At 44.3% G+C, this 22,245-nt stretch overlaps 1 protein-coding gene across 6 annotated transcripts in view; it reads right to left on the minus strand.

Annotated features, from left to right (window-relative positions):
* Positions 1-22,245, minus strand: part of SLC5A11 (solute carrier family 5 member 11) — a 60,370-nt gene that overhangs the window by 7,197 nt on the left and 30,928 nt on the right. For all 6 annotated transcript variants that reach the window (XM_036992492.2, XM_036992489.2, XM_036992488.2 and 3 more), the window contains 6 exons: positions 17,214-17,419; positions 10,827-10,962; positions 3,318-3,425; positions 2,847-2,997; positions 1,114-1,282; positions 459-674 (listed from right to left, as the gene is read on the minus strand). In XM_036992492.2, coding sequence (XP_036848387.2) covers positions 459-674; positions 1,114-1,282; positions 2,847-2,997; positions 3,318-3,425; positions 10,827-10,962; positions 17,214-17,419 — 986 coding nt within the window. The remainder of the gene's footprint in view (positions 1-458; positions 675-1,113; positions 1,283-2,846; positions 2,998-3,317; positions 3,426-10,826; positions 10,963-17,213; positions 17,420-22,245) is intronic.

Below are 22,245 nucleotides of genomic sequence, written 5' to 3' on the forward strand. Positions count from 1 at the left end.
TGGGATCTCACCCTCCCTCATTCTAGTCCCCAGAGCCTAGCCCTAGCCCTGGGGTGTTGTGGGACCCAGAGGTCAGCCATTCAGCTCACCCATTTCTCTGGCCACTGGGACTGAATTGGTTCATGGGTGAACATGTGTCTTGAGCTGACTCCATCAATGGAAACCAGAAACTTGGCGGGAAATGCTGGGACAAAAATGTTTATCCTTTTGCTTAACAAGAATAAGAGGATGAATCCCTAGAAGCTGCTGGCCCTGCATGGGGCCTGAGAATGGGGGATTCTGAGGGATGGATTCTGATGCTCTTTCCTGTGTTCAGAATCAATCTGTCCCTGAAGCCCAACCTTGTATTTTTGCAGCTTTTTGAACAATCAACCCATTTGGCTTCAGCCAGTTTGGGTTTGCTTTCTGTCACTTGCAATGCAGGCTCCCAGTGGATAGAGCATCAAACCCAAACGTACCATCTCCTTAGAGGGCGGCTCTGTGAACCAGCTCACGATGGACACAGTGATCAGGGTGACTGCAGACAGAATCATGGAGAAGTACAAGTAGTGGACATCCTTCACCACCGCTGGGCGCTCATCCGGCTGATCGCACTGAGGCTGCACATAAATAAAGTCCAGGACCAGCCGAATAAAGCCTAGGAGAAGGCCGGAGATCAGACCTGAGAAGGCACCCTGCAAATCAGAGCAAGGCCATCTTAGAGACATCCAGGGCAGCAGGGCTGCTGGCTCTGGCCTCCCAAAACCTCCACCGCCTGTCTCAAGAGCTTGTCTTTGCAGCTAGGGTCACTGCAGGGGTCAGTGATTTGAAAGGGCTGGAGTAACTTATCTGTTTGTGTTTCATATATAACTAATGAAGTATGCATAACTTACTCACCCTCTGTTAAATCAGCTTCCTGTTTAATGACAAAGTGCATCAAAACAGAACCCCCATGGCTTTTTTTTCAAAGGCCAGGTAACACGCTCCCCTCTCTGTATCTCCCTCCACAGAACTCAGCCTCCCCAGTGACACCCGTGGCATTAAGTCCCCCATCCAATCCGCTCCTCTCCCCTCCTCTCCCCTCCTCATGGGCAGCACTTGGCTCCAGCAGAGTGGGGGCTGATGCAGAGCTACCTTTTCATTGGTCTGCTTCCAGAAACACCCCATGATGAAGACCACAGCCACAGGTGGCTGCAGGTAGGAGCTGATGGACTGGATGTAGATGAAGAGCTGGCCGCCCTGGCTGGCCTGGACCACCGGGATCCAGAGGATGGAGACGAGCACCAGGAGCAACACAAACACCCTGGTGCCGGGCGGGGAGAGACCCCCATTAGCACTCTCTCTCCTGGACACTTACTTCTCACTTTTTTTTTTACAGCTTCATTGAGGTATAATTTACATACATAAGATTCACCCACTGTAAGTGTACAAAAAAGTAACTTCTGGTAAATGTGTATAGAGTTGTGCACCCATCACCACAAGTAAGTTTTAAAACACCCATCACTCCAGAAAGTTCCCTGATGTCCACTTACAGCTTATTCCTGGTCCTGCCCTAAGGAGCCACTTACCTGCTTCCATTTCTATAGGTTTGCCATTTCTGGACATTTCAAATAAATGGGTATTATTCCTATCCTTTTTCACAGCTGGTGTCTTTCATGTAGCTGTGTGTGGAGTCTGTCCTTGTGTCATGTATCACAGAATTTCATTCCTTCTTATTGCTGAAAAGTATTCCATTGAGTGGGTATAGCATTGTTTATCCTTCACTGGCCAGTGGGCATTCGGAATGTCCATTATTTTGGCTATTGTTTAAAAAGCTGCTATGGCCATCTGTGTATACATCTTTGTGGAGACATAAATTTTCATTTCCAGGAATGCAACTGCTGGGTTGGATGGTAAGTTTATGTTTAACTTTTTAAGAAACTGCCCAACTGTCTCAAACAGTTGAACCATTTCACGCCCCACCTGCAGTGTATGAGCAGCGGCGATTTCTCCCCCTCCTTGTCTGTCTTTTTGATCACAGTCTCTGGGGGGGAGGTGGGCGGCAGTAGCTCACGCTGCTTTTCTAGATCACAACCTTGTTTTGTAAACTCTTCTAGGTTAGAAGTCCTTGGTCAGACATATGGCTTGCAAATATTTCCTCCCCATCTGCCGCTTGTCTTCTCATTTACTTAATGGTGTCTTTCGAAAACACAGATTTTGGTGAAGTTTGATTTATCTTTCTTTTATGGATTATGCTTTTGGTGTCCGACCTAAGAACTCTTTCCCAAGCCCTGATACAGCCCTCAGGGTGCACCTTGAGGGGCAGAGCCCCTGAAAGCTTATCAGCATGTGTTTTACATAAAATTTACATGCCACTCCTTTGGGTCTTATCCATTCCCTCCATTAGATGTCAAGACCTTGCAGAAGCCTTGGTAGAGACACCATTTCCCCCAGTTCCCTGAACAGCCCCCTCCCTTTCACCTGGCCAGCTCCTGCTCATCTGTCAGGTCCCACTCCAGGTTGTGGGCTCCTCCTCTGAACCCCTAGGTCCCCCGGCTCCCAGTCTTAGTGCTCACTGGGATTGTGACAGCCTTGCCGACTTATCCTTCTTTTGCTCTAGCTCCATGAAGGCAAAAACCTAGTCTTTGTTTCTCACTGCGATGTGCCCTGCCACCCAGCACATAGCACCCGCTGAGCAACCCTTGAATGAATGCATGAATGACACTCATACATGGAGTCCTAATGTACTGCTCCTTTGCCACCAGGGGAGGCTGAGCCGGCCTGGAGGAGACGCTGGCTGGACTTGGCCTATGGGTGGGCTCAGCTTTCTCCTCCCTGAGTATCTGGACTTTGGATTCCCCTGCCGGCCCCATCCAGGCTGGCCTTACCTGCCCACGATCATGAGCTCCCTCTCAGATGCCCGGGGCCGGACATGGTTCCAGAGGTCCATGGTGAAGATGGTGCTGGCACTGTTAAAGATGGAGGTGAGGGAGGACATGAGCGCCGCCACCATCACAGCCATCATGAGCCCACGGAGGCCTGGGGGCAGAAGGGAGGTCTGTGGGCCTCGGGCTTCTTCTGCTAACAGCTACTATCTTTACCCATGACCTGTTACCCCAGGCCCACAGCCAGCTGGTCCCAGCAGGTTCGACTCTGAGGAGGCAGAACTCAGGGGTGGTGTCCCCCTGAGGACAGCCAGGGCCTGCGCTTCATCTGGGGGCCCTTGCTCTGGGGCTCAGTCCCTCAGTCTATGCCCTTCCACCACCCTCCCATCTCAACCCTTGCTCAGATCAGAGCCGGCCAATGTTCTCCTCTCTGGGTGCTCTAGGGGACTCGATGAAGGGGCCAGGGGACATTACCCGTGGGCAGGAGTTCCAGCACAAGTTTGGGATACGCGATGTCAGAGCAGCCAGAGGGGTTGCTACAGACCTTCTGGCAGATTTCTGGATCTGCACAGGCCACTTGATCTGCGGAGGAAGCAAGGCACAGACCTGAGTAGACAGACCGTCAGAGCCCCAAGCCAGGCCTGCAGCCCCAGGAGACAGGATTATCATACGTAAGATTACAGCTCAGTGAAATAAAGAGCAGCCTAGACTTCATCAACTATAATCTTCTTATTAACTTGTCTGAACTTCAGTTGCCATATCTAAAATTGGGGCAATAGCATAACTTTCTGTAAGATTATAGTGAGGACTGACCAATGATAGGCACATAGTATGGAGTCTGATCCACAGGAAGGGCCGAATACACTCCAGCTATTGTCACTGTAACCTCATAAAGCTCAACCGCTGGTGGCCAGTCTCAGCACATGGTCTTCATCAGGCTCCACCCCTGAGCCCCGAAAACAGGACACAAACAATTTACATCTTCCCTGCAGTTTCTCAGAGGTGCAAAGGAGAATGCCATCCTTTGACACGTGGCAAACATTTTTTAATCCCTTTTCCTACCTCCTTGTCAATAGTTCATATAGTTCAACAGCTGTTCCTCATTTTAGACTCATGAAAACCTGATAACTCTGCTGGCTCTGAATTTCTCTCTCCTCTTTCTGCATTTCTGTATCAGTTCATTTTTCTCCGGAGTAGCAATATGATTTTTTAACATAAATCCATCTAGCCTTCCTGGCATCTCTAGTTCTTTATCTCTACCTATTATGATGATACAAACATACAAGCCTAGGCCTCCTGCTTAGAAGACAGAGAGGGGATTTAAAAAACATTATACTAGTATAGAGGGCAAGTACCTCAACACAATAAAGGCCATATATGACAAATCTATAGCCAATATCATACTTAACAGAAAGAAGCTGAAAGCTTTTCCTCTAAGATCAGGAACAAGACAAGGATGCCCACTCTCCCCACTTTTATTCAACATAGTCCTGGAGGTCCTAGCCATGGCAATGAGACAGCACAAAGAAACAAAAGGCATCTAGATTGGTAAGGAAGAAGTTAAACTGTCACTGCAGATGACATGATATTGTACATAGAAAACCCTAAAGAATCCACCCCAAAACTACTAGAACAAACAACTGAATTCAGCAGTTGCAGGATATAAAAATCAATTCACAGAAATATGTCACATTCCTATATTTGCTAGTAATGATGAACTAGCAAAAAGAGAAATCAAGAAAACAATTCCATTCATAATTGCATCAAAAAGAATAAAATACCTAAGAATAAACCTAATCAATAAGGTGAAAGACCTATACCCTAAAAACTACAAGACACTCATGAGAGAAATTAACACATTCCATGCTCATGGTTAGGAAGAATTAATATTGCCAAAATGGCCATCCTGCCTAAAGCAATCTAAAGATTCAATGCAATCCCTATCAAAGTACCAACAGCATTCTTCAACAAACTGGGACAAATAGTTCTAAAATTCATATGGAACCACAAAATACCCTGAATAGTCAAAGCAATCCTGAGAAGGAAGAATAGAGCAGGGGGGAATCTCACTTCCCAACTTCAAGCTCTACTACAAAGCCACAGTAATCAAGACAATTTGGTACTGGCACAAGAACAGACCCATAGACCAGTGGAACAGAATACAGAGTCCACATATTAACCCAAACATATATGGTCAAGTAATATACGATAAAGGAGCCATGGATATACAATGGGGAAATGACAGTCTCTTCAACAGACGGCGCTGGCAAAACTGGACAGCTACATGTAAGAGAATGAAACTGGATCACTGTCTAACCCCATACACAAAAGTAAACTCAAAATGGATCAAAGACCTGAATGTAAGTCATGAAACCATAAAACTCTTAGAAAAAAACATAGGCAAAATTCTTTTGGACATAAACATGAGCAACTTCTTCATGAGCATATCTCCCTGGGCAAGGGAAACAAAAGCAAAAATGAACTCATGGGACTACATCAAACTAAAAAGCTTCTGTACAGCAAAAGACACCATCAATAGAAAAAAAAGGCATCCTCCAGTTTGGGAGAATATATTCATAAATGACAGATCCGATAAAGGGTTGACATCCAAAATACATAAAGAGCTCACGCACCTCAACAAACAAAAAACAAATAATCCAATTAAGAAATGGGCAGAGGAGCTGAACAGATAATTCTTCAAAGAAGAAATTCAGATGGCCAACAGACACATGAAAAGATGCTCCACATCGCTAGTCATCAGAGAAATGCAAATTAAAACCACAATGAGATATCACCTCACACCAGTAAGGATGGCCAACATCCAAAAGACAAACAACAACAAATGTTGGCAAGGTTGTGGAGAAAGGGGAACCCTCCCACACTGCTGGTGGGAATGTAAATTAGTTCAACCATTGTGGAAAGCAATATGGAGGTTCCTCAAAAAGCTCAAAATAGAAATACCATTTGACCCAGGAATTCCACTTCTAGGAATTCACCCTAAGAATGCAACAGCCCAGTTTGAAAAAGACAGATGCACCCCTATGTTTAACGCAGCACTATTTGAAATAGCCAAGAAGTGGAAGCAACCTAAGTGTTCATCAGTAGATGAATGGATAAAGAAGATGTGGTACATATGAACAATGGAATACTGTTCAGCCATTAGAGGAAAACAAATACTACCATTTGCAACAACATGGGTGGAGCTAGTGGGTATTATGCTCAGTGAAATAAGCCAGGCAGAGAAAAACAAGTACCAAATGATTTCCCTCATTTGTGGAGTATAACAACAAAGCAAAACTGAAGGAACAAAACAGCAGCAGACTCACAGACTCCAAGAAGGAACTAGTGGTTACCAAAGGGGAGGGGTGTGGGAGGACAGGAGGGGAGGGAGGGAGAGGGGGATTGAGGAGTATTATGATTGCTGCACATGGTGTGTGTGGGGTCACGGGGAAGACAGTGTAGCTCAGAGAAGGCAAGTAGTGACTCTGTGGCATCTTACTATTCTGATGGATAGTGACTGCAATGGGGTGTGGGGGGAACTTGATAATATGGATGAATGTAGATACCACGATGTTTTTCTTGTGAAACCTTCACAAGAGTGTTTATCAATGATACCTTAATAAAAAAAAACATTATACTAGTGTGTGGTACAGAGTAGGTGCTCAGTAAATTTTTTTGATCTCCTAAGGTTTGGGAGATCAAGGCTAGCTCCCCCGGTATTCTTGTTCCCTTTTTCATAACTGTATGAGGAAAGAAGAGATTACTTTTACCATGTCACAGATGAAGAGAAAGTCTCAGAGGGGACCTTACAATAAACACCAAGCAAGGTCATGTCAGAGGCAGAAACAAAACCCAGGCCTCCCGACTCCCCATCCAGGTCTGCAGAGAAGGAAGGCCAAGAGCGTGGATGCTTTCCTGTCCCTCATGAGTCTAGGGGTCACCGCACCCATGACCTCACCCTGCCCACCAGGACCTTGAGAACTCTCCATGTGCTCTTGAAGGTTTGGCACCTCAGTCTGAACGACACCTTTCCTGTCACCTTCTGTCTCCCTCAGCACCACTCTTACCAGCTAGAGCACTTAGCACTTGTCAGGTTTCCTTCCAGGGGGACCTAGGACAGACTCTGATAGGTCACTCCGAGGCCCTCCCTCTGTCCAGTCTAGAGACTTTGGTCCTGCCTCATTCAAGGTGCCTTCCAGCCCATCTTCCATGGCAAGTGAAAACTTCCCTGGACCTCAGTTTAGGGGTGAACTTGGAGCCCTTCACTGCTCATGCTGGTTTCCCCCCTGGTTCTGATGCAATGTCAACGTCATGATGACTAGTTAGCTGAAGCCTCGAATTCATAAGTGGCCTCAAATGAAGAGGTTTGACAGTATCTACAAATGAGATCGTATACTTAGTCTCTACATTTCTACCTGCCTTAAAACTTTTAATTTAATCAATATAATCATTTAAAGTATACCACAATTTAAAAAATCCACTATTGTTGTATCTTTATTTTCTTTTTTAAGGTAACATAAAACCTAAGAAATGAAGTGCGAGTAGTCCCAGGCCTTTCGTCCACGGGGAAGCCCTAGGGCACTGGTCTTTGTAGAATCTCCCCACTGGCCATCGTCGTGCCGTCTTCTCAAGGCTGGACCTTCCCTCCACCAATGAGAGAGGAAAGGGGGCTGTGACTCCCGTTAATAACACCAGCAACAATTGCTATAAGATAGAAGTAGATGCTCCCAAACCTCTGATTCATCCTTAGGCAAAATGAAGACTTCAGACCAACAGTGACATTGGATAAGAAGTGCTGAAAAGGACCATCTTGTTGAGAAAAATGCTTTTGGGAGGTTGAAGTTCTTGGCTTTTTCTGACTCTTCCAAGAAAGTTTAGGAGATCAGAAAACAGTTTCATTTCTGTGGCCAGGGTACTATATATAAGGCACCTCCCAGGTGGGCAAACATCTTGCTTGTGCCCTAGTCTTACAGGCTCTGCTGCTTGTCTAAAACCTCCTGTCAAGGTACACTGAGAAGGAGCAGGACTCTCCCTGAGACAGTTAATTAACTACAAAGTTTTTGTTTAACCTTCTGGGAATGCAACCTTCAGCTATCACATGACAGACACAGTTCATAAAGAATGTATATGCGGCTGTGTTTGTCCATTCAGTCTAAAGAATATGTTCGTCATAGGGAAATTAGATGACTCATCTAAGTTATAAATGGAGTCAACAGCCTTGTGATCCTTAACCCCCTATTCAGAAACATCTTCCCACCGGTCTTGGGTTAATTAATCAACCATTTCATACATGGAGGGCGTTCTCTTGTCAGACCCTCTGATACTTGAGATAAGGAACCCTCCGGCCAAGAGCTTCCTTTATCCAAACAGCACAAACCATCCTTCTTCCAAATGCCAGTGTTCACTGGAGCCTACCTATGACTCAGATGCTGCAAATAAACACTGTACATATGCCTCACATATGCCTCACATATGCCTCACATCTTCCTCCATGCGGAAGATATTGTTATTACACCTATTTTAAAGACAAGCAAACTGAGGCCCAGAGAGATTAAAAAGCTTCCCAATCATACAGCTAGTAAGTGTCGTGATAGTGCTCAAACCCTTGGTTTATTCCAAAGCTCAGGTGGCGCATAGATAGGCTGCATTAATAGGCACATTTCTATACCTTTGCATTTTATCATTTAGAGCATTGTTTGGTTTTTCTCTTAATTTCCACTAGAGATCCTTGAAAAGGGTGCCATTTCTCAGTCAGATTAAGTGGAAGAGGGTGTTGTCTGGGCTCATGAAAGCTCAGGATTGGAGCAAACTTTTAGGCATTTCCAGACCCAGCTGAAGATTCAGTGGGGAGCTGATGGGGCTGAGATGGAGTGAGAAGTGGAAATAGACAGGTAGAGGGGCTTGGCCCCAGGCCCGGCACTTTAGACCAGGGCTTCTCAGTCTTCTGGTAGGCTTGTTAAAACTTCATGATGTTTTTAGAGATTCTGATTCAGCAGATCTTGGAACGGGCCTGAAGTTTGCATTTCCAACAAGTTCCAAGGCAACAATGATGCTGCTGGGCGAGGGACCACACAAGTGCTTGTCCAGGCCTCCAGATACACCATGCCCACCTCCCTCTCTACCCTCCTTCACTCTCTTAGATTCCTTTGCACTTGTTGCTGGTACCATATGCAAGAGTGTTTTGATGTATATTTTATCTTATTTCTTCACAATTACCAGACATATCTGTCACATTACAAAGTCTTTAAGGGCATGGAACATGACATTATATTATTTCATTTAATAATGATTGTTGATTAGCTGACTGTAAAGAGTGATGAGGGGATCTTGCTGTTGACCTTTAAAGGCATTGATCCAAAGCTTGGGATGTGATTTGCTAAGAGAAACAGTACCATGATTAAGAGTCAGGTTTTGGAGGCAATGCACCTGGGTTCAAATCCAGGCTCACTTAGCCCTGATCAAGTAACTTCAGTGAGTCACTTAACTTAGGAGGGATCCAGATTCCTCTTATTCACTTATGGATCCCAGGGTCCTCTAGAATAAGCCCTCGCAGATAATTGGTCTCAAAGTATTTGTTGAATACATGGAAGAATAAATAAAGGATGAATTAATTTCTCTAAGCTTTGATTTCCTCACCTATAAATAAAAATAACAATAATGGTACCTAATTCATAGGACTGTTTTGAGGAATAAATGAGATGATGCGGGTATAAAACCATAAGCGTGAACACTTATATAGTGCTTGCCATGTGCCAGGAACTGCTTTAAGCCTTAATGAAGTATTATCCCCACTTTAGAGTGAGGAAAAGGAGGCTAAGAGATTAAGTGACTCATCCAAGGTCACACAGGTAGTAAGTGGCAGAGCCAAGACTCAAGCCCAGGCAGTTCAGATCAGAGTCCACAGTCATCAGCACCACACGGCACGGTGAAGCTCTTCATGCAGGGACTAGACCTCAGCACAAAGAAGGTTGGTGGATTTAAGCCACATTCTTTGTTCATGTGTCAAGCCCACAAGCTGCACATTGTCTATCAAGTCACCAGAAACCCCAAGTACCACTTCTTATTCTCCTCTTGGTTTCTCCACACCTTGTGCCCCCTCCCTGGAAACAGGACCAGTGCCTCCCTGCATTCTTCATCCCCTCTTTGCTGGAGGAGCATGAGCCCAGAGTCTAGCACCACTGACAACGCCCCCCTCCCCCACTTCCTTCCCCAACTCTTTCCTCTGAATACTTACTGTCCTAAATTATTTTGACAAAACTTCTGGGCCAATTAACTAATCACTTCATCCTCCCCTTTCTTTACCTCTTCATGACATCATGTAGGGTAAGGCAAGGGGAGTGAACCTTCAACCTTATCTTCCTTTTGAGTTAACAATAGCCTTGTTGAATATGGGAGAGAAAGCTCACCGTTTGAGGCAGAAAAGAGCCTTCTTCTGTACAGATCACTAGTTCCTGACTTCACAGGGGCTCCCAGTCACATCACCAACCTCAGTTCTGCTTATCCTCCTGGCACAAACTTCATCACTTTACCAAATTAAAAAAATAAACTCAAAGGCAAATATCCTAGAGGCTTTGATATCCCTGATTTTTGTTAAGCATCCCCCAGAGGGTTCCACTGGGCCAAACTCACCAACCACTGGGCTCAAACACTAAAGCATGAGAGGACCTCTCATATGAGACTTTAGGGGATGAACATCTGCAACCACAACATATTAACCTAGTTTTCAGTTCCAAATAAACAGTTTTGTAGCCAGGCCCCAGATGAGTCTCCACTCCACGAGCCTGGGACATCAATAGGATGTTCCCATTGAACCAATGTTGGGCAACAGCACAGGGTCAGGAGGTGCCTAGGTGGAGACACCTCTGTCACATCACTAGGTAGGGATTCCAGTCGTATCTCTGAAGGCATTCAGTGATATGTACAGAATGCTTCACTGGTCTGAGACTGAAACGCAGGTAACCTCTCCTCCCAACCTCTTCTCACCTGGGAAGAGGACACGGCTGACCATTCCAGGGAACACCATCATGAAAAGGGGCAGCACCTTCAGGTATGCAGCCAGCAGAGAGCCTCCTTTAGCATGGGATAGGTTTTTGGCAGCCAGAGTCCGCTGAACAATCACCTGGAAAACAGCAGGCCAGTTGAAGCTGAGACGGCTTTCTCCTAAGGCAAACTAAGTGTGCATAACTTTGAGGTAGGCATGGTGGGCTGGGGATCTCGGCTTGCCTGGCTTCTCTTTGAGGAAAGAGAAGGAAAGCATCTCTTTCCTATTCTCAATCTCTATAGTCCAGCTGGGGTTAAACCTGGCCAATAAGATTTCTCCATAAAATTACTCCACTTCTGTTGCTATTATGATTGGTTAAGGAAAAGTGAATCCAAAGCAGGCCAATTACAACTCTCCATGGAACTTCTTCCTAACAGAGGCAAAGGGAAGAAGAGGCACCCTACCAACTACAGCCTCTCCTGGAACTGCTAACTGTGAAGGCAGCACAGACTGCTGGCTGCATCTCAGCCATCATAGCGGGAAAGCTTCCCGGAGACTGAAGTCATCCTAGAGGAAAGCAAACCAGGAATCGAAGAGAGAAAAAAACAGTTTCTAACGTCATAGTATGAGCCCTCCATCGAGCTGTGCCAGATCTGGTTTATGGTGCCCCCTCTGGAGACAGAGAGCCTGGGTTCAGATCCTACCTCCCCACTTCTGACTATGTGACCTTGGGCAACTTTCCCTCTCTTTGCCTCAGTTTCTTCATCTATAAAATGGGGGAGGGGATAATACCAGGGCAACTTTGACAATTAAATGAAGTAAATATATTTAGAATAATATAATAGTGTCTGACACATTGCAACTGCTGAGTAAACTTTACTTGTTAACATTGTCATTATCCATCTCTGGCTTCTCAGTCTTCTAAGTTTTTTAAAACTGCTGTTTTATGCTTAAACTATTTTTCCCTTACAAACAACTAAGAATCCTCACTAAATCAGCAAAGAATCCTTAATGGGAAGAGTGTCAAGAGGTAGGACCTGCCCTCTACCCCACACCACACTCTTAGTAACTTTTTAGGCCCCACAGTACAAATGTGTACATGTCTTTGGTAAATGTCACCTTTGGCACCTTTGGGGGCTCTGCAGAACCCGAGGACCTGGACCTTGTCAGGCGATTGCTAGAGGGCATCCAAATTATCAGAAGCAAGGTAAAATGTGCAACTTTTGGTAATGACAGTGACACAAACTAAGCCAGTGGACAATTTTCAAGGATCAGCACCTGTGCCCACTGGACACGACCCAGACAGCCGGTCCCAACTCAGAGGAGCCATGGTCACGAGCTGGTTGCCCAGACTGAGGGCTCTGTTTTCTATAACTGTCCTAAAAGGGATAGCAGTTGAGTGGCATTTTATAAGTACCATCTCAGTTGAAATTTTTAAGAAGTGAATAAAGAGAACAAACATGTAATATAAATATGTGGAGAGGAGTGAGCGTTAGCAAGCCGTATCTGCATCCATCATGGCATCTGTCATTGCCCACCTTATCTTCATTTGCTCTTCCTCCAACAAATGTATACAAAGTGCCCCTTCATGGGGGTGGAGAGGGGGCGGACAGAGCTGTCAGGGGGAGCTCTGGTGGTGGGCTTGATGACCAGGCAGTGGGCTTCTACACAGAAATGCAGCTGTGGGCGGGCTGTCTCCTGCACAAAGCTCTGGATAAAACTCACAAGCAAGTTGATTGTATCAAGTGAGTTGGAGCAAATGAACACAGTGGATAAAAGTGCAGTCTTACTGTGAGTCCCCGCTCCACCAGCTCTCTGTGAGCTTGGGTAAGTCCCTCAACCTTTATGGGGGGGGGGTGCAGTCTTCTCATCTGCAAAATGGGGGTAATAACAGCACTTGTTTGGAGCACCTAGCAGTTCTTATGTGAAAAAAGCAGTGATTATTGTCATCACCATCGGATGCTATTGGTGTTGGATAGAACCAGAGAAAGAAGTTCAAACAGGCCCCCCCACCCTAATGGAAGAAAGAATCAGATCTTGGAAACTGGACCAGAGAGCCACAGGTCTACAGTACAGAAATATGAAAACAGCTAACACTGAGCTAATAAAGGCAGCAGGAAGGTGGTCTTTGGGGAATACCTGGGTAGATGTAACTGTCTATGGCTGGTTTTTATGAATGATTTTTGTCCTGGTGTCTTGAAAGGGCCAAGGAAAGAAAGCAAGAGCAGGAAGGATAATGGAGGAGAACTGGAAATAATAAAGTCTTTGCAGGAGTGATAAATTAAGAGACAGACAGAGAGAAGGTCTGAGATATTGCTCCCAACAGCACTGGAGTGTCTGGCCTGTATTATCGTTGCTGTATACAGCATGCCTAGGTCTTACTCTGACCCCCTCACTAAGGCCTGTCCATTGAATAAGGTGAGGCTAGTTCTTGTCAAGATTTATCCACTCAGATTCGTAGTTACCAGAGGTGAGGAGTGTAGGTGGGCAACTGGGAGAAAGGGGTCAAAAGGTACAAACTTCCAGTTAAAAAATAATTAAATAAAATAATTCCAGTTATAAAATAGTATAAGATATAAAACAAACTTCCAGTTATAAAAAAACAATGGACATGGGATATAATGTACAGCCTCACGACTAAAGGTAAGACTAGTATGTTGTATATTTGAAAGTTGCTAAGAAAGTAGATCTTAAAAGTTCTCATCATAAGAAAAAAAATTTTTATAACTATGTATGGTGATGGACATCAACTGGACTTCTAACAGTGATCATTTTACAACATATACAAATGTCAAATAAAAGAAAAGGATTTATCCACTCCAAGGGAATGACTTGCTCCAGAGTGTTTTCTGAGTATGAGGTTGGTCGCCAAAACTCCTCCTGCAGCCTTCAGATCGAATCTACTTGAATCAGATTGAATCTAGCTCAGAACTTTCTCTACTGTTTTCTTAGGCTGTGGGTCTTGAAGCCTCTGGAAAAGTTACAGGGGCCTTGGTGAGTTACCAGAGCTTTTATGAGCTGGTTCAGTGAACCATGGACAAGGAATGAAATGCCACATCATTGACATTGTGATGTTGTGGTGAGCAGGGCAAAGCTGGAATTGCCCCCGTTTTTTTAATAGCAGACATCAATGGGGCAGACTTCCTGGAGTGTCCTGTCCTTTCTTTTGAAACCCACCCCCTCTCCATATGGCCACCCTATAGTCTTAGATACAGCTGGCTGATCCAGGGTTAGGCACATGACCCAAGCTAGGCCAATCAGAGCCCTTCTGCAGGATTTTTGGATTTGGGACCTAAGGAGTTATCAGCTTCTTTCCTGTTGGTCTGCAGTTGGAGATAACGAAGTCAATCGGTAAGAGAGAAAGGTGATGGAGAAGGAAACTGGAATATGCTCTAGCAGTTTCTGAAGGCAAATTCAACCACCTGCAGTTTGGACTCCATGCACTAATAAGCTCCCCACCCTTTTCCTGAGCTAGTTTAAGTCTGATTTGCACTCTGGCCCTTGCAACCAAGTGTACCCTTACATGCACAAACTATATTTGTTCGGATACTGTAATGGAAAGACTGTAAAATGTGGAATTGGCTTATTTGAGGAAAGGTGGGGAGCAGTGAGGAGCCTCAATTCAGAGCTGGGAAGTTAGCTTTTCTTGTTTAGAAGTTGGTTTGACTCTTATCTGTCATTGCTCAGGACTCAAACATATACCTATTGAGACTTTCTAGAGCACTTAAGAATGTGGTAGTTCAAATGGTTTCACTCATTTGCGGACTATAAAACCAAAGAAAAACTGAAGAAATACAATAACAGTGGACCCATAGACACTGAGAAGGGACTAGTGGTTACCAAAGGTGGGGGACTGGGGAGGGTGGGTGGTGAGGAAGGGAGAAGGGGATGAAGGGGCACTATAATTTGCACTCAAAATATAGGTCACGGGGAAGGCAATACAGCACAGGGGAGACAAGTAATGACTCCATAACATCTTACTATGCTGATGAACAGTGACCCGCAGTAGAGGCGATGAGGGCTTGACAATACTGACAATATGGGTGAATGCTGAAACCACTGTTTATGGGAAACCATCATAAGATTATATATCAGTGATACTTTAATAAAAAAAAAGAATGTGGTAGTAAAATGTAAGGATATTAGAGTCTGTAGAATACTTCTTGTTGCTTTACTACAGTGTGGAAAGAGGCATGCAAGCTTCCCTCCTCGCCAGTCCACCTGGAAGCAGAGGGGAAAGAGTTCACAGCTTTGAGAGCAGAGCCCTTTCTGCTGCAGATCCAAAGTCATGCCCGAAGAGAATTCTGGTTCCTGTCCCCATGATGTGGAGCCTCCAAATATGAATTGAAGAGGCAGGTGAGTAAGTTTCAAGAGAGTTGTACTGCTTGAAAACCCACAAGCCCTGGGAGGAGGGTGTCCTTCTGTAGGACAACATGCAGAACCACGTAATGGAATAGAGCTCATAGGAATGTTATGAAAATGAATAGAGCTTATACATAGAAAATGGTTAGATCAGTGGCTGCCAAATGGTACAGCATTGATAAATGTTGAAGTATCGTTACTCTTATCAATTATTATTTAGCTCTTCTGTCTGCCTAGGAAGATCTGGGATGTGCTCTCAGTTGGTGAACACTGTGTGTTGCTTTGCCTTCCTCCTGTTCTGATATGAGCCTAGATAAAGGGCTGGCCAGGATGTGCACTTCCCAGGGCAGTACTGCTCAGTGAACCAACACAGTCTTTGGACTCTTCAGAATCCAGCTCAGCAGCAACACTGTGTGGTCAAGACCAGAATCGGGGGCCAAGGAGGGTGAGGGTCCCTGGACCCTCTCTCTTGCTCTGCTTAGCGTTTGGAAGGAGACTGAGTCCTCTTTGGCTAAGCTTCAAAGCTCTTGAACAGTGTGGCATGGGTTGGAGGTGGCTTCCAAGGGGTGCATACTGGAACCCCAGCTAATAAGGGTTTGAGGATCCTCAGGAAATATTTGTACAAATGAATAAGCATAAGCCGGTGAGCTGTGTCAAGAGCTGTTACATGAGCCACAACAAAAATATAAACACTTTTAATGGCCTGTTTATTAAAACGTCACTGCAGAAAAGAGCTGTGACCGAATTCCTCACTAATAACCATTAGTGACTCCACTCAACAGATGACGAAACAGAGGCTCAGAGGTGTTAAAAAGGTTATGTCACCTGAACCTGACTTCAGGCCCAGTAAGGTTAAAGCCCACCTGTGAGCCTAGATCTGAACTGCCTCCCAAGGTCTGTCCCACCTGAGGTTTGCTAACAAGGAGCACAGGGTCTCTCTCTTCAAGTGGAGGGTCTATGCACTGCACCAGACCCTGCCTCATGTTGAACTCTTCACTCAGTGGCATTGCAGCCCGAGAGGGGACCTGGGCTTCATGCTCTGCAGTGTCCCCTATATCAAGTCAGTCGTCCAACTCCGTGACCCTTAATTAAACTCTCATCAGCCATGGCTAAGCAATACAGCTTCCAAAATGGCACACAAGTCTCTGATTTTTAATGTAACAGAACACATTTCCACTGGAGAGATATCGTTGGGTTTGCAACCTGCCATCCATCCTGGCCGATATGCCCATCTCCCCACCCATGGGTATCCGCTCCATCTAGTTTCTTTATACATACACAGCAAATGCAAATACTGATTCTATCCACTGCCATCCCTTTTAACAAAGGGCTTGTTAGACACACTGTTGTGCCTTTTGCTCATCTTGTTTCTTTTTTCACACCATATGTGTTCCCTCACAGTGAGCTCTCTCTTCCCCAATAATCACACCAAGGAAGCCCACCTGCTCTCTCCTCTCCAAGCCTCTGCTCAGAGGTCACTTCTCCACCACACCTCCCCTCACTGCCCTGTTTAAATTGCATTCCCATGCTTTCAATCCGCTTCCCTCTTCTGCTTTGTTTTTAAATGACATTTCTCACCTTTTAACATTCCCCACAATGTACTTATTTATTGCCTCTCTGCCCCCATTATAAGGTGTCCACAAGGGACAAGAATCCTGTCTAATTTGTTGCCGCAGGATTTCCAAGTGCCTCGTACACAGAGGACACCCAGTGGTTATTCGGTGAGCAAATGCTATCCCACCTCAGTTTTAGCCTCCAGTTTAAAATGGATCATCTCTTTGCTTACTGGATCTTTGCAGACATTCAGCGGGATGTATTAAGCTTTCCCCTTTGCAAATATTAGTAGCTCTGGATTTGCCATTATATGAGGAAGAGCAGGAGGTAAAATAACATGTACAGCAGTAGAAAGGAAGTAGTCAGTGCAGTGGGGGAGGTGGATGAAAAAGGGAGAAGAGAAACAGAGGAGAAAACCCCCAGCCTCCGGCCACCCTGAGGAGACAAGCATCCCAGAGGGCACTGCTGTGTACCTGATCCGTGCACCAGTACCAGAGGGACGGGATGGACATTCCAAATAGGATCCCGGGCCATGGGAGATCAGATGTCAGCGGGTCTCGGAATATATGGAAGGCGTCTTCTCGGGGCAGCCCACAGCTGTTGTTCCCACTCCGGTTGCTAGGCAGGGCCAAGAAGTACTTCTCCTTGAGGCCTTCCATCCCACCAACTGCAGCAAAACCTACAAATCAGAGGAAGCCCAGATTTGCCAGGACCTCAGACCCATCAAGCAAGTGATGAGGGCATGGCTGGATGTGGTGAAATCCTGCTTACCAAGGAAAGTCCCCTTAAAGGTTTTTAACCTTTTTAAAATATATGCCTTTGGTAGCAACTATGGATTGCTTCTCAGAATATTGCTAAATGCACAATACAAAATGCAAGGGATTGTAAAGGAAACTGATGCATTGAAAGCAGTCATCAAAACATCAAAACATAAACCATGACATAGTACTTGATTTGCACCATTAAACGTTAAGACTTAGCAGTAGGTCTTGTCATAATTTAGTTTCAAAGTAGCCATGAGCACCCATAGCATGTCAATACCTCTGTAACAACTGTAAAATCATCTGGATAAAATCATCATATAAAACATCTGGGGTATCTTGTGATATCAAAGTCACAGGTATCACTGATATTCCTGCGGTTTGGTGCTTACATTTACCACTGGGAAGTGGTAAATTTTACATATAGCTTTAGGAAAATAGAGATGAATTTTTTTTCTCAGCCAAGTCCATGGACCCCCTGAATTCTATCCATGGACCCCAGGTTAAGAAACCCCACCTTTAAGTAATCATGCTTTCATGGCTAAACTTCTCAGCTGCACTCAATTTACAGTACTGCAAGATGGTTCAAGTAATTCAGGGCCTTCAGCAAGCCACTCCCTCTCTCTGAGATTCGGTTTCCTCTCCTGTGAGTGGGCAACAATGCAGCACCAATGTTACTGGGCTGGAGCAAGCACTGAATGCCATCATGCACATAAAATGCCAGCATCTGGCACAAACATGAGCTGTTCTAAAAAATAATAAAGGACTATGGCAGCAGATAATTTGCTTCATTTCACTGATTGGAAGGATTCAAGGTTATCCCTAAAATAATGTTGCTCTCACTGGATTATATTCTGGCAAACTTTTTGTGTGTGTGTGGAAAAGAGGCAGTTGGTGGTCCCACGTGGGCAGGAGTGATATGCAACCTGCATCCTGGTTTATCTTTGCTGCATATTGTGGATGACAATGGCTACAGGGGCAAAAAAATTATTGTGATGATAAATTTTTGTCATGTTTTATTTCCCTGAATAGTGATTTTTGTGGTAGTTGAGGTGGTGGGGGTGGGAGGGCAGATAATGTTTTTATCAATAATTGGATCCACTCATCCGAGTGCTCTTAACCCAGCATATAGATCATAGCAGGTGGAAGCACTGGGAATGGACCGCCTGCAAGGGTGTGCACGTCAGTGTGCACATGAATCACCTGGGAATCATTAACATGCAGATTCTGACTCAGCAGGTACCCCGTGGGGCCTGAGACTCTGCCTGTCTAAAAAGCTCCCAGCTGACACTGATGCTGCTTGTCCATGGACCACACTTTGAGTAGCACCGATGTCAGAGACATCAGGGTACCAAATGAAATGCAGAGTCCTCTTGGCATAAAGGAAAGTCGGTGATTTTGAATACTAATCTTGATTTCAGCCACTTTACTAACCTCCTTTTTAGGTCAGTTTTTCAGTGTCTCTTAGGTAACAAGACATAACATTTACAAATAACAATAATTTTGTCTCTTTCTTTTCAATACATGTATCTTATGAGCTTTATTTCCCACTGCATAAATAATTAGCACTCTGATTCTGATTCCAATGGGACTGTAGCTAGTGTTTCTTGGGGCCACTTTTTGAGTTTTTTTTTTTTAAACAAATGTTCTAATTTCTTCTTTAAGTTATTGGACTGCTAAGGTTTCCTACTTTCTCTTGAGTCAAATTTAGTAATTTAGATTTTCCTAGAAAAAGTGGATTTCAAGCAAGTTTTCATATTTATGAGCCTAAAGCTTGCATATTAAATTCTTATCATCTGTTTTTTTTCTCTCTGCGTTTAGTTCTTCTTCTCATTCCAAGTTACACTGCTTGTTTGTCTCCCTTTTCCTTGATTTGATTTGCCACTGTATTTTGGGTTCTTTTCAAACAGATCCTGGAGTAATGTGGGAGGAAGGGCAGCAAACTGTTGCCCCAGGGTGCAGACCTATGATGGGGAAGGAAAAGGAGAAAGCAAAGTTATCTTCAGGGTAAATGCAGGAGACTGTCCTAGGCTCAGATCAAGTCTCCTGCTGGGAGAAGGAAGACAGCCCCACTGCTTACCGGGACCGGGGACAAAGGGCCTATCTGTGACTGAGGCAGGATCACGACAATGTGGCACCCTTCGTGTGTCCCAACAGTAGGGCTGCAAGCACTGGAGAGTACACAGCAGCAATCTGTGTCTGAGAGAGGAGCGAGAGCCTGGACAGAGACCTCTCCAAATCACAAATACACAGGAAGGCAGAAGCTGGGGTTGGAAGCATGAACATTGATAAGGACCCCGGCAAGCCAGACCCGCATCCTGAGCACAGGAGGTGCCAGAAGAAATCTAAGCTGATGGTGCACTGAAGGCAACCAGAGCAACAGCAAAAAATCTAAACCCAGCTCAACTCCCGAGCACTGTGGCTCCCCCATCAGTGACCCAGCAGAAGCAACATGCACATTTCCAAACATAAATACAATCTACTCCAGTGTCTACTGTCCTACACATTATGTCCAACATTCCAAAAAATACATGAGACAAACACAAAATGGGAAAAAAATGACCTACTGTCAAGAGACAAAGTAATGAACAAACTGAGAGATGAGCCAGGTGTTGGAAGCATCAGACAGGGAATTAAAGATGACTATAATTAATAGACTAAAGGCTGAAGTGGGAAACGTGGACAACATTCATGAACAAATGGGTAATTTCATCAGATATAGAAACTCTAAGAAAGTCAAATAGAAATGCTAGAGGGAAAAACACCCAGTAACACATAACAAATCCCTTCAATGGGCTTATCAGTAGACTTGATACGCTCAGCACAGCCAAGGAAGTGATCACACTGAAATACAAATTGACCATACTGAAATACAAAGAGAAAAGAGAACTGTGGGTCAGTATCAGATGGTCTGACCTTTGGGATTTGTGACATTTGAATTCCAGAGACAGAGAAGAGGGGAGAAGAAAAGTTTGAAGACATAATGTCCCTAAATTATCCAAAATGAATGTAGTTAAACCACAATTCAAAAATCTCAGAAAATCTCAAGCAAGATAAATATATTTCCATCTAGATATATCATATGAAAACTGAACCACATGTCCTGATTTCAAACTATATTACAAAGTTATAGTAGTCAAAACAGTATGGTGTCACCATAAAAAGACACATAGATCAATGGAACAGAATTGAGAGCACAAAAATAAACCCATATATATATGTATATATATATATATAGTCAAATTAATTTTCAACATGTGAAAACCTGCAAATGCCTTGGGAGGAGGTTTACTAGATACAGCAGATTGATGAAGATTGTCAAGGGTTCTTCTGTAATCTCCTGACTGATTATGTAATGTATTAGGTAACAGAACTTCCCCATTGAGACCCCATACTCTCATGGAGAAAGATCTAGAGTTGTGGCTATGAATAACAGATCACATGAAGATTTTTCTTTTGATTCTCTCTTGCCTCCAAAATCTGAAATGTCATGAGTCATTCCTGGTGCACTGAGAGGGTCAAAGTTTTGCTATTGATGCTAGCATCCACATCAAGCATTTATCTAGTGAGGCTGAATCGTTTGTCCCTCATATATATATTACTTACTTGTACTTCCTCTTTATATGTACTAGTGACATTTTTCTTCCTGAAGGTCCAAAACATTTCTTGTTAGAGTTAATAATAAGCAATTTTTCTTGCTGTTTGTATTGTGAAACTATTTTCCTGTGATTATTTCTTCCCATCTTTGAAAAATACAAGTAACACAGGAACAAAGTTCAAATGGTGCATAAAGCCACAATATTAAGGTAAAATTCCTGCCTATACTCTTTGACCCCTGCCCCTAGACTCTTCCCACAAAGGTTACAACTGGGTTATCTCCCCACTATTATTACCAGGCAGTCTGACAATCAAGGGTAGGACGTCTGAAGCCAGTCTGCCTGGGTTTGTTCCTGGCTTTGAATGCTAGCTTTGTGACCTCGGGCATGTTGTTCAGCAGTTGGCCTTGGTTTTCTCATCCAACAAGAAAGTGACAATTATCCAACAAGAAAGTGACAAGTATCATTAGGTTGTTATGAGTATTAAATGAGCTAATACCCCTGGTTCACAGGTGTTTTAATAGTTAATAATTTTTAAACTTTTTATTCTGAGAAAATCTTAGACATATAGAAGAGCTGTCTGAGGGGTATAGAGTTCTCCCATAAGCCACCTCATGCTATCACCTCACATGAGCACACTACAGTTCTCAAAATGAAGCAGTCAACATCGGTACATCACTGTTAACTACATACAGACTGTTCAGATTTCGCCACTGATGTTCTCTGTCTTCTCTTCTGGGATCCCATCCAGAATCCCACATCGCATTTATTTGCTGTGTCTCCTTGGTTTCTTCTACTCTGTGTGGGTCCTCCGTCTTTCCTTATTTTTCATGCCCTTGACACTTTTGAAGAATACTGGTTAGATATGTTGTGAAATGTCCCTCAATTTGGACGTCTGATGTTTACCCGTGATGAAGTTGAGGTTATATATTTTGGGCAAGAATGACGCAGAGGTGGTAGTGTGTCCTCGGTGTGCAGTGTCGGGAGACACACAGTGTCAGTGTGTCTTCATTATTGTGAATGTCAGCCTTGATCACTTAGTCACAGTGGTACGTGCTGGGTTCTTCACTGGATGTGACACTTTGAGACCTTGCAAATATCTCGTTTCTTCATAAACTCTCACCTACTACCTTTAGCATTTATTGCTG

This window comes from Manis javanica, chromosome 10 (genome assembly GCF_040802235.1).
Source record: "Manis javanica isolate MJ-LG chromosome 10, MJ_LKY, whole genome shotgun sequence".
Lineage (NCBI taxonomy): Eukaryota > Metazoa > Chordata > Mammalia > Pholidota > Manidae > Manis > Manis javanica.